This window comes from Electrophorus electricus, chromosome 16 (assembly GCF_041902795.1).
Source record: "Electrophorus electricus isolate QZ-2024a chromosome 16, ASM4190279v1, whole genome shotgun sequence".
In the NCBI taxonomy this organism is placed as follows: Eukaryota; Metazoa; Chordata; class Actinopteri; order Gymnotiformes; family Gymnotidae; genus Electrophorus; species Electrophorus electricus.
The window spans coordinates 1,925,001-1,937,439 of NC_137512.1; the positions used below are offsets into that span (position 1 = coordinate 1,925,001).

General features: G+C 49.0%; 1 protein-coding gene across 7 annotated transcripts in view; it reads right to left on the bottom strand.

Moving 5' to 3' along the window:
• gria1a (glutamate receptor, ionotropic, AMPA 1a) overlaps positions 1 to 8,318 on the bottom strand; it is a 56,340-nt gene extending 48,022 nt beyond the window's left edge. For 3 of the 7 annotated variants that reach the window (XM_027024067.3, XM_027024069.3, XM_081698518.1), the window contains exons 1-2: positions 8,024 to 8,316; positions 7,669 to 7,803 (exon numbers count right to left, since the gene is read on the bottom strand). In XM_027024067.3, coding sequence (XP_026879868.2) covers positions 7,669 to 7,803; positions 8,024 to 8,105 — 217 coding nt within the window. In that variant the 5' untranslated portion in view covers positions 8,106 to 8,316. Of the gene's footprint in view, positions 1 to 7,668; positions 7,804 to 8,023 lie in introns of all 7 variants that reach the window. The other 4 variants (XR_014117409.1, XM_081698517.1, XR_014117408.1 and 1 more) reach the window with 2 other exon arrangements.
• Between the last annotated feature and the right edge of the window lie 4,121 nt (positions 8,319 to 12,439).

Below are 12,439 nucleotides of genomic sequence, written 5' to 3' on the forward strand. Positions count from 1 at the left end.
TACATGACCTGTTTACTGCATTGCTGCGTTTTTTTACATGTTCTGGATTCGTTTTGGGTTTGGCAGAGCTAAATCAACCCGCTATGCAGTTTTGGAGATGGCAGCAGATATCAGGAGGAAACCCGCACGTCGCTCTCCACACGTCGTTGTTCTGCTCTGGTAGCTCTGCCCTAACTGTCGACAGCCACGTAGGTCACCAGAGTGCAGTGGGTGGGCCCCACGTTATTGGGGGACTGGGTCTCTAAGGCTGGGCATCGGCCTGTGACACTCCAACTGCCCAACAGGCTGGGGATAGGCATTAAACACCCCGTCGTGTTTCCCGGCCGACGGCAGGCTCGCTGGTCGCTCCACCTCTTCTTGCGGCACATGGGTAGATTTCATCGTTGCAGGGCAAATCAATTCAGCTCACGTGACCGCACATGAGCGAGCATTCCAGCCGGTCCTGGGCAGCACGTGACCCTGCACATAACACAACCTGCACACGCTGTCTGAGAGTGGCCCCCCCGGAAGACCTAGGAGCTTAACTACCCTGCTCTTTCCCTCTCTCTCTCTCTGTCTGATTCTCCATTCGCAGGCCTCTGTGTGGGAAACGGAGGGACAGGTTAAGGGTCCTCGTGGTCCTTCGTGTTCTGCTCTGTGGGCCACGCCGTCTGCCTGTCTGTGGAGATGACATGCACAGAGACCACCACAGGGGTCCCACCTTTCAAATATCCATTCTCAATTCTACACGCCATAACACACGCATACCATATCGACAAGCTCCCAGTCCCCTGACACACACACACACACACACACACACACACACACATACAAACAACATCAACATGCATAGCTGCTCACAGAGGAAAAGACATAGCTCATAGGAGCTTTTAGGCTGCTTAGCTGAACTCCCCACACAGGTAGGACTCATGGGAGTTGCATGTCATTAACCCAGTGCAGTGTACTGGTGCATGCACAGAAGGGAACAGGCAGGGATAAAGGCTGCAGTCCAGCCAGAGCTGGGACCTGAGTGGACAGTTCTAGGTCAACCATACATAACACACCGTTTCTAAACACGGACGGCTCCATCGTGCATGGACCACGGCAAAATCAGGTTGCCTCGATGCAGAAAACAAATTCTTCCCTCCACCTGGGCATTTCAGATGAATAAACCCAGTAAGCGGGTTCCAGCGGCCCCAGCACATGGCGCTGTCATTTAGACTGGAATGGAATTATCCCGACCCAAAAGGACTCCGGAGAATCCGCAATGCTCAAAAGCACCGCTGCCGTAGCTGTAGCCACAGTCCAAAAATGTGCTCGCTGCCTTGAATTGGCTCGAAAGAGCTGTGGGAAGGCAAGGCTTTGCTCCTGACATTCATAACGAAGTGCATTTCCCCCAAAAGCACAGGACAAATGTCCTTACTGCTACCATAAAACAACAAAAGGCGTCTACGCCAGCCCAGACAAACACCCTCGTCTTCTCTGTTCTCCAAACACAGCAAACAGCTTGCGTGCATTGCCTCTGTCAGATGGACCGTCATATTTCTGCTGCATCTAAGCAGAGTTACCTCCCTGAAACAGGACAGGCTGAGCAGTTTTTCTGTCATTTTTCAGGAGGAGCTGAATTAGCCTACCCAGCAAAACTACGCCAGCACTGAAAATGACCGTGGCTAGCACAGAGTTCCCAGAGCAGCCAGGCAACAGCCCAGCCGCAAACACTGTCTTAGCTGGGCTCTCTGCAGATGCCCCACACAATAACAGTCTGACTGGTCGCTAACTGGTTTGAACTGGGCAGAACTGGGTGTTAGGATTCGCCAAGTTCTGCCCCTGTCTGTGCCTACTGGGCTTGTGTATCTTTGGGGGCCTTAGTGCAGGTTCAGAGGGAACTGCAGGCCAGGGGATGGGACGTCTGACCAGGTCACGCGGCTTTTTCGTTCTCACCACCAGAGTGCGGAGCTGCGCACCGGCTCTGGAGCGAGAGTTAGACGTGGGAAAACATAAGTGGAGATCAGACTGGTATTGTAAAAAAACAGCCTGCAGGTGTGGAGCATGCACACACACACACATGCACACACACACACACACACTCACACACACTCACACTCACACTCACACTCACACACTCACACACTTACACACTTATTCACACACTCACACACTTACTCACACACACACACACACACACACTCACGAACACACACACTCACACCTCTCCCTCACACTCTCTTCTTCCTTCTGTGACTCCTCCCTCCTGGAGGCCACACCACAAAGAAATGGAAAATCTAGCCAATCAGAACACAAGGAAATATGTTAATGGAGCCTCACTGACCAACAGCTTTGCTGCCAGCCAGCAGGGGTGTGGCAGGCAGATTCTAAAAAGTAATCACACTTCCAGGAAGTGCTAACAGCCCTGTGAGGGTGTGTGTGCGTTCTGGGCTCCACATTCGCTCTCTGCCCCACCCTGGCATGAGGACACTCATCCGGTTGGCTCTGCCCTGCCGCACGCTCTCGGTCCCACACAGATGAAGCTTTGTCCCACTCTGTCCTGTTTCACCAGCGTAACGGAACAATGCTGTATGAACACCTAATTAAGCGCCTAAGAGGTCCACCACACGGCATGCTGACCCTACTTTCAGTCTGAACCCTCGAGCCACATACACACACACACAGACATATATGTGCGTGTGTGTGTGTGTGTATGTGTACACACACACACATCTGCACACATAAATTAACATTTGCGAACTCTAGAGAAGATGGTCTCTCTCTATCACAGAGAGTGGGACTCACATTAGTGATTCCTAAGCGCTGTAATCTGCGAGGTCAGCGTGCTCGCGCTCACGCTCACACTCGAGCTCACGCTCACACTCGCGCTCACGCTACCTTCCAGTGCAGACTGCCAAGCGAAATCCCACGTCCTCATTAGCAGGGAGTGCGAGGATTCTCTGTCTATGTAGGGCGGCTCATTACAGCGTCCTAATTGGACTACTCAAAAAACTTAACATGGCAGCATGTCAAGTAGTCTTTGGGACTAGATCACACCGGCGAGGCAGTATTAAACGAATGACATATGACCTCAATTCGCTTTGCAGCTGTGTGTGTGTGTGTGTGTGTGTAAGGGTGTGTTTCCGCTCTGTCAAGCAGAGCTTACTCTCCGATACTTTACATCCTTTTGTGGTGGCGTGTTATTTTATTAAAGAACACACCAGCGGCGGGACAGCTGCAGCCGTCATGTCCCCGAGGCAGAGACGTGGACAGAGGGACGCCAACGCACTCTTTTGTCTTATTAATGTAAAGTGGCATCACAAACGTGGGGCTAATGTGTGTCCCTCAGACATGATAGATCTTCTCCCCTCCACACACACACTCCACGCCTCTCCCTTCACACACACACTCCATGCCTCTCCCCTCCACACACACACTCCACGCCTCACCCTCCACACACACACTCCACGCCTCTCCCCTCCATAGACACACTCCACTCCTCACCCTCCACACACACACTCCACGCCTCTCCCCTCCATAGACACTCCACGCCTCACCCTCCACACACACACACACTCCACGCCTCACCCTCTACAAACACACACTCCATGCCTCTCCTCTCCACACACTCCATGCCTCACCCTCCACACACACCCCATACCTTCCCCTCCACACACACACACACACACACACTCCATGCCTTACTCTCCACACACTCCATGCCTCACCCTCCACACACACAGTCAGCATGACAATGTGTGCCCGCACGTGTTTCAGCCTCAAAACAACAAAGAAAGATATAACATCTGTGTTCCAAACCTGTCGCACAGTTGTTCCCTGTGCTGTAGGTAATAAAATCACTGTGTTGCCTTGAACAGATTATTGTATCCTGTTTGTGTGGGGTAATCCCATCCCAGCCTGGTGGAACGTGTGTTTGTGGGGGGTAATCCCAGCCCAGGCCGGTGCTAACTGTGTGTGCGTGGGGTAATCCCAGCAGAGTCCGGTAGTGTTCCCAGTCCAGTGGTGTTTGTTTGGGGTAATCCCAGCCCATCCTGGTGGTGTTTGTGTGGGGTAAACCAAGACCAGACCAGTGGTGTTTGTGTCGGGTAATCCCAGCCAAACATGATGGTGTTTGTGTGGGGTAATCCCAGCCCAGCCTGGTGGTGTTTGTGTGGGGTAATCCCAGCCCAGTCAGGTGGTGTATGTGTGGGGTAATCCATTTTGTGGTGTTTGTGTGGGGTAATCCCAGCCCAGCACTCTGCTGCTCTGCCCAGGTCATGGAGACATGCAGCCAGAGTCATGGAGACATGCAACCCTGCTTCCTCTGTCTTATTTTGCATGGCGATACAACACCACAGAGCTCCACACACACACACACAGGATTACGAACATATCCATTTTAAAGGCAACCTCATCTAAATAATTTCCACTGTAATAACAGAATCCACCGGTGTTCCCTGTAACTGTGCTAGATTTTTGTTTCTGCTCCCAGGAGCACTTGCATTAGATGTGAACGTGTGAACTACATACTGTAACACCTCCAGCAAGCCAAAACAAAAAAGAGGCTTGACGACATAAAACAAGCGAGAACAAAAGACTGCTACAGTACAGGTGTTTGACAGACAGCGCTGTGCCGTCGGACCTTTTCGAACCAACTTCAACAGTTCTGACAACTGTGCGATTAGTTTGGATTTTCTTCAGCCCCGGCATGTCACACTCACGAGCCTGCGCGGGGTTCTTATTACTTTTCGACAAGATATAAATAAGGCAAATGGGCGCTCACACTGCGCGTGCAGTGTTCCGCTCATGAGAACAATTGCCGCGCGCTTAACGACTGGGAGGGTTCGCCAATTAGCCTCTCGGAGCGCGAGATGAGAAGCAGCAGATGCGATTTAAAACTGACGTCTCGCGATCAGCGCAGATGCCGCGGTCTCGTTTATCCGCGCGTGCTGAGGATAAACGCGCGTGACCCGGCGTAACGGCGGGGTGTGCAGCAGTGGGAAACCACTTGCGCCCAACCGGACGGGGTTTTGTCGCGGCCCGTCGGTGCGCGTGGCGTCATCGCCGACCACGCCGTCCCGCGCGTCTTTCCACAGGCCTGCCTGTGCGCGCGCCCCAACATCTCGTCCGCGTGTCTCTCCTCGAGTCCGTGCGTGGAGCGAGTGCCTTGTATCGACCACGAGGGTCGGGTTATTGATCAGATTATTGATCCGCGCAGATGCCGCTCACCTTTTCAATACGAGAGTTCTCCATTAATCTCGAAAAAACCTTCAAATGTCAACGAGTTAGTTGGCAGCACAGAATCAATTATTTCGCACGTTTCGCAATTGCGCGTCCGTTGTAATATGTCGTACCTGCATCTTTACAGCGACACAGTGACACGAGCCTTGGCGATATTAATCCGCTGCAGTGTCACATCCACGGCTGTTCACTCCGACTAAACCAGCGTTAATGTCTTAACGTCCCTGCGCATTATTCACTCTTTTATTTTGACAGCATATTATGCATTAATGTTTATGAATTATTCATTAAATTCACTGTAAATCATATGAACGGTATACATGTACACTGAACCCACCAGTGGGTCCTGGAACTTCAAGAGTTCAAACACATCTAGTTATGAAGTGCCTTTTTAATTACACTGAATGGCAAATTATCATAATGTAATTATTCATGGTGGGCTATTACAACTATGGCATTTTCTCTCCATGCATTAATTATCCAAATTCACATCTGTCTAAAGATAACAATGGAGATCGAGAACGACCAATCAGAATCACCTAACAGTTTAATGTGAATCCACTAACACTTTACTCTGAATCCACTGACATTTTAATCAGAATCAACTAACACTTTCACAGGGCAAACACACAGTAAGCTTCAGATTAAAAGATTAAGTCTTATCATTAAACCGCAACACACTACGTCCTACCAAACTGAAGCCTACATAAACACAATCACTGGCTGCAAACCACACATATTAAATGAGAGATCCACTCGTGCCTCCTCTCTGTTTAACCTCTGCCTCGTCCCGTGTGTGTGTGTGTGTGTGTGTGTGTGTGTGTGTGTTTGTGTGTATACACGCCCACGCCACCCCGAGCCTTCCACGGACACGAGTTGGCCTTCATTCACAAGAGGCCACCCAGTGCACGAGCAGAGTCACGGCCTTCGCAGCAATCCAGATTGCACGCTCTCAGCGCAACTAATTTCTGCAGCGCGTGCAGCGTGTGCGAAAGACCCCCGTACCGTTAGCGCTCGCGGCACAACCAGCGCCGCATAATAAGATAGTGAATTAGCGATGTGTCGCGAGGAGAGAGGAGAGCGCGAGGATGTGGAGAAAGGAGCACGAGACTCCCTAGATTAGCTGCGAGAATCAATCCGATATGAGAGCTCGAGCTTCTGGCAACGCTGTAACTCACCCGACTTGTGTGGTAAAATGTGTGCATGTGCATGAAAGCGCGTTAAAGGAATAAAGGCAAGAGGTAGTTCGTGGGCTACACATGCGGAGTTCAGTTATGCTGACCGCTTCCGGGAGCTCTTTGTACAAGTCTCTATGCAGAGATAAAAACGCTCTTTCACACATCTCAGTTTGGACACGTTTTTAAAGACTGAGCTAGCCGCGTGCTCTCCTTTTGCTCAGTGCTCGCGTGGTCTTTCTGTACATGTGCCATGTAGTTATTCAGTAGCCGAACGTTCCGTTTCTGATTTGTGTTCTCAAATTTCATAACCTAAGATTTGGCAACACGTATTAATTCAACGCGCCCTTTTGCCATGGTGAATGAGAGAGAGAGAGAGAGAGAGAGAGAGATCGTAATCTGGAATACCTCACGCCCATAAACAGAGTTTTAGATTAATCGAAAGATCTACACAATTCCCAGGCAGTGTACAGGTTACACATTTGCTTCGTGGAAGGGTAAGACAATCGAACAGCATCGCATCGGAAATCAAAATTAGATTCCGGATTTTCATCTCGGTGCATTTTTCTGATGGTGTTGTGTGTTTAACCGGATGGAGACACTTCGAGGCTGTTAACCTCTCAGGTGATCAGGTGCACCCGAAGCGCTGCCTTATTTCAGTCCTTCCGTTAGTGCTCCATAATCTCTGCTCTTTTACCCCACACACTTGCACTGCAATGCCATCAGGTGTCTGCTTCCTTCTCCAGCCCAAAACGTCAAAATGCGACATTCACTAATAATGCCTCTCCAAACGTCCATGATCAAATAGACTCAAACTATTGTTTTCCTTTAGAACATTTAAGGTGATGGCAAAAAAAAATAAATAAAATAAAATAAAAAATTGAAAACATAAGCACCAACCGTTTTGTTCACCTCGCGTATATGTTTTATGCGGATATCTGGCTTTTCGCTTGCACGACAGGCATTCAGAGATTGTTTTTCCGGCGCAGTGTACCGCCCGAGGCTTGCATCTGAGAGTTGCACGCGTGCAAACAGACGTGTGTAACACCGAGTCCGTTTCTTCCGCTTCTTAAATTCTTACATAAACGCGAACTAGATTTATCTCTTTTCTAAAGCGGTGCACACTGACCAGTTGTTCGCGCAGCCACGGACGCCAGCGATAGAGCAACTAGCGTGTGCAACAGGGAGAAGCTAAACTTTTGCACGTAGAGTAAGCTTATTCCACAGCCTCTCGCGCTGAAGCGTCGGAGGCAGATGCGTTTTTCGTGGTTAGACTGCATATACTCACACGCGTATGTCATGGAAAAGCTATTTCCCATCTTCACCATATCCACTTGAGGTACCAATTTGGGAATATCCTGGTGGTGTGAAAGCGCAAACCGGAATACTTCATATTCGTGGGATTCGGTAGGGAACAGGCCCCCTGTGTAGGAAAAACAAGCAGAAGGTAAACATGTGTCCTGTAACTTTGGCGTGTTGGGTTAAATTATGCGCTACTACCAGCTGAGGGATTGCTGAAGTCCAAATAACGGAGGCAAATGTCTGTCATCCTGCGCAGGACGTGTTAAAATGTAGCTCCAGACAAACTGGGCATTAGCGCTGTTTTACGCACCGTCCCTTACCTCGCTGTTTCACGTACTCACCTATGTTGATATTACTTGGGAAACTCGTACCAAAGCACAGTCCCAGGAAACCGGTGCAAAGCAGAGCGAGGCTTCGCTGCATATTTCCTTTTGCATTGGCAAAGAAAAGAAGGCCAAGTACCAAGCATGGATATGCGCGTGCTTTTAGTAAGTCTCCCCGCTGTTCTGGAGAACGCGCTCACCACATCGGTGTACCGGCGAGCGACCGGTCTGCACGAGGAACACTTCGCAATGCGCCTCCTGCTCGCTCGCGCTCGCCACTCAGGCTCTGTACTCTCTTCTGACGCGCGCGGAGCCGTTCGTGCAGCCCTACCTCCACTCCCTATGGGAAGGGAGGACGCACGAGGGGGCGTGCAAGCCCGTCACAGCACTGGGGCGGAATTCCGTTGAACGTCTACGTCTGCTGCATTAATGTGCATAAAATACATGATTGTTAAATAACTCACTTAATTCTCTTTTACCACTTAGAACAGCATAGCGACGTGCCAAAAAAACAACTTTAAATTGTCTGACGAATCCATCAGCCGAAAGTTATATTATGGCCAATAAATAAATACATTGTCCGTATATACAAGCTGTCTTTGAAGTGTAATTCTATTTGTCGATATAAGCGAATCTGTGACTGTGAGCCATTGCTCCTCCACCTCGGGCGGATCTCCGCCGACATTTACGCTTCGGTAGCGGTGTTATGAAGTCCTCGTTTTTATCATGCGAACGGCCACTGTACCCGTGCACTTTTTCGGAAGTTGAGGTATGTTCTTCGTTATGTTTTCGTTATGTCTAACTAACCCGGATTAACGCCTAGAACACATGGGTTTCCTCTCAGGATCAACTACAGATAGGCTCTACCCTGATAGGTTAACTAACTACAGGATCCAACTACAGATAGGATCTACCCTGATAGGTTAACTAACTACAGGATCCAACTACAGATAGGATCTACCCTGATAGGTTAACTAACTACAGGATCCAACTACAGATAGGATATACCCTGCCACCACCCCTGATCATATATCATTCATAAGGTATGGATTCAGAAATTTAGGCGCAGCAATTATGATGTCAAACATATAGATTATTTATAATTCACACTTTCAGTGCAGTGAAATCACATATTATTATTTTTACGGTATCGTAGGAAAAGTAATCCAACTACAAACATTATGTCACTAAATCAAAAGTGTCCCTGAGACATTGTTACCAGTGAAACCTTATTTCTGTAGAATGGGCACAAAACATTACTCACGACATAAACGTCAGTACTGCGACACTAAGCATGCATACCCACGGAGTCTGTGTTTGCAAATCAGTATGTCATGAAGTCCGTGACTCCTAGACCAGCAGTCTGCATATGTCCTATGGTAATACACACTGCAGTACTGCAGCTGTAGTGCAGCGTGAAGTGAGCGCTAAATTTCTGGTCCACATTGCGATGTCCATTACGACACTGCCACACTTGTTTGTGGTGAGAGATAGAATATCCCACCTTTAATGCAATTAGGATTAAGTATAAGCTCATTTTTCAGACGCAGGCAATTTAATTCCCTCCTCTAATGGCAAAATTGCTTTTCTCCTTATTATCGTTTTACACACAACGGCAGTGCGCATTAGCATATTTTCGCAGACAATGACATGTAAATGATTACAGGCGTGCAGAGTACGGGAAGGAAGCGCGTTCTTGTGTTTTCAATCCGGTATACGGATAACAGAAGCCAAATATTGTCTGCCTGTGGTGGCACCTTGACAGGAGTGTAGGTTCAAAAGCGCTTTTCAGCATTACGGCACAACAGGACAGTAATGCATGCAAGACATGACAGAGCATTCTACACATGCATGGTTAGGCCCGAGAAACGTGCTGGGCTGCAGGCAGACGTCACCGATGCTCATTTGAGTCTGAGTAGGATGGAGGTGTATGGCAGCCTGTATGGCATCCTTTGAATCCATGTGGAGGCGCCACCGCGTTCGTGTGGAGACACTGCAGCATTCGGGTGGAGTCACTGCAGCGTTCGGGTGGAGTCACTGCAGCGTTCGGGTGGAGACACTGTAGTGTTTGGGCGGAGACGCTGTAGGATTGTGATCTGGCTTGTTGACTGGAAGCGGGAACAGTCTTCCTGATATGTCCCCAATATGTTCTACCTATCGTCCTACCCTTGTGCAGCGTGCTTCTCTGTCTAACTGCATAATGAACCTAAGCCTACCAGGAAAAGACGTCACCTTGGAACAGTTCCCGTCATGTGACAGTTCCAGGTTTTAGTCATATGACTCACAACCAGCCAGTTATAAAAATGTGCCTGTTTCCTGTCAGCTTCTACCATCTTGTAATAGCAGAAAAAGAGAGGAAAGAGCTTGTAGATAGTCGTGTTTGCTCTGAGGAGAGGAAGAAGCAGAAGAAACATGAAATTATAACGCTTCATCCCCAAAGCCTCCAGAGAAAGGATGACGTGACAGATGTGCACCAAAACAGACCAGGGAGCATGGCGGTGTTACGTCATTTCTGCTTCCTCTCAGCTTGGCGTGGTGCAGTGTGTAGCGCAGTGCCCCTGTGTTGAAGGAGAGTTTTGGCTCCTGGGCCAGCCCAGACCGATGCCCGAGTGCTCACAACCTGCGTGAAAAACCGTTGCGTCCTTTATTTTCAACTCGGCTTCTTAATTGTGGCGTTCCATCGAAGCGCGGCTTAATTAGGCGCCTCTGGGATCGATCGTGGTCCCTCCACTGCACCTGCAGATAAATGAAGGAAATCCCGAACCATGACTGGCTTCAAATGCAGAGGTGTAGAACACGTGGCACTTGGCTAGTAGAGAGCTGGGCTTCACGTTGTGCACACGTCTATGTGACGAGTCAGGCTTTATAACCGAATCAATTAGAAATCACTTCAAATACTTTTTTTTTCATGAAAAACAGATGCTGGAGTTGAATTGTGTAAGGGATAATCTGTTAGTAGTACTTTATTCATGCTTATCTCACAATTAGCACTAATTGATGGAGTAAACGTATAGAATGTTCACGTCATGTTCATGTGCGAGCCTTGAATTAGCCACGTTTTCCTTCCTCCATCTCTCTGTCCTTCATTCTCTCTCTCCACTACGCTCCTTGTGTAATTGCCTTTCCATCCTGCTGCCTACGGCAGGATGTAGGGGCTCTACCACGGTAATGCTGATTGATGGAGTCAATACTTTGCCTGGTTCCACAACATCAAGCGCCCCCGCACACACAAACATGACAAATTTCGAGGAGTGGGGGGGGGCAAATTCTAATCGCTGGCCTCGTGATGAATTCCCTCCAGGGAAATGGAAATGTTGTGAATACCTATGATCTTGAATTCGATGTCTGCCACGGCGCCGTCCACGTGCTGCTCTCGGAGACTCCGAAGAACAAGGCAAAAGGGGGAGTGATTTGAAATGGAGGTGGGAGTCTGCACTCCGCAAATGACACAGAGACCAAGTCAGAGAGACGCAGCTTGCTCTCAAAATGGGATTGCTGGCAACAACGGGAAGGATTTAAGAGAGTTCCTCTTTAAAGCAGCCCTAGATTCCAAGCGTCGTAACACTCCTGGAATGTCGTAGCACAGTTACTACATACTCTACTACATACATTCTTAAACAGCTCTAGTGAAAAACAGGAGTGAAAACAGGGCCTTGACTGTTGTGCTGTGATTTAGACGTTGTTAAAATGCTTAAGGTTGTCTCAGACAGTTAAGGCTATCGTGCCATTAGCATGCTTCAGGGTTACCGAGCACTTATTATCTGAGAGTTTCGCAGCCACCTAAAAATACGAGGCGTACATGATGTATTATGTGTGGAATGTGGAGTTCTGAACACAGCAAACCCTGCCTGTCATAGTGCTTCATCACGCCAAATACGACTATTAGAAGAGCATTAAAAATCAATCAAAACAAATTAGTCACTGACAGTGATGACTGGGTTGGGATAAAAGACTTCAGCAAGTCCAGGAGAGCAGTCACAAGCCAGTCATCATAACTGCCAGGGGGCGGAGCCATACAGAGAATGATCTGTAAGGGAGTAAACCCCGACGAAAAAGCCGGATTGGAGCCAATAACGTGGATTGTTGGCACATCCCGTCACCTGGTTACCAGTGCGCTGGTACCGCATGCGTTGGCTCTGCCTCGCCCTTGGGTTACTACAGCAATGTCAAGAGGGAGATCCTGGTAACTGGGCAACACCAGATCCCCACAGTGATTCGCTCCTGGCATGTAGCACACGGAGAGGTCACAGAGAGGTCACGTAACGCTTTTGGGCGCCAGCATGGCATGAGAGATGACAGCTATACGTTCAAAGCTCAAAATGAGTTAGCGAAGGTCTGAGCACCAGGGCCATCGCTGATGGTGGTAGAAATCGTTGCATCTCATTGGACCGCTGCCACCCACCTCCCGGTGAGAAGCCTCCGGTCCGAATGCTG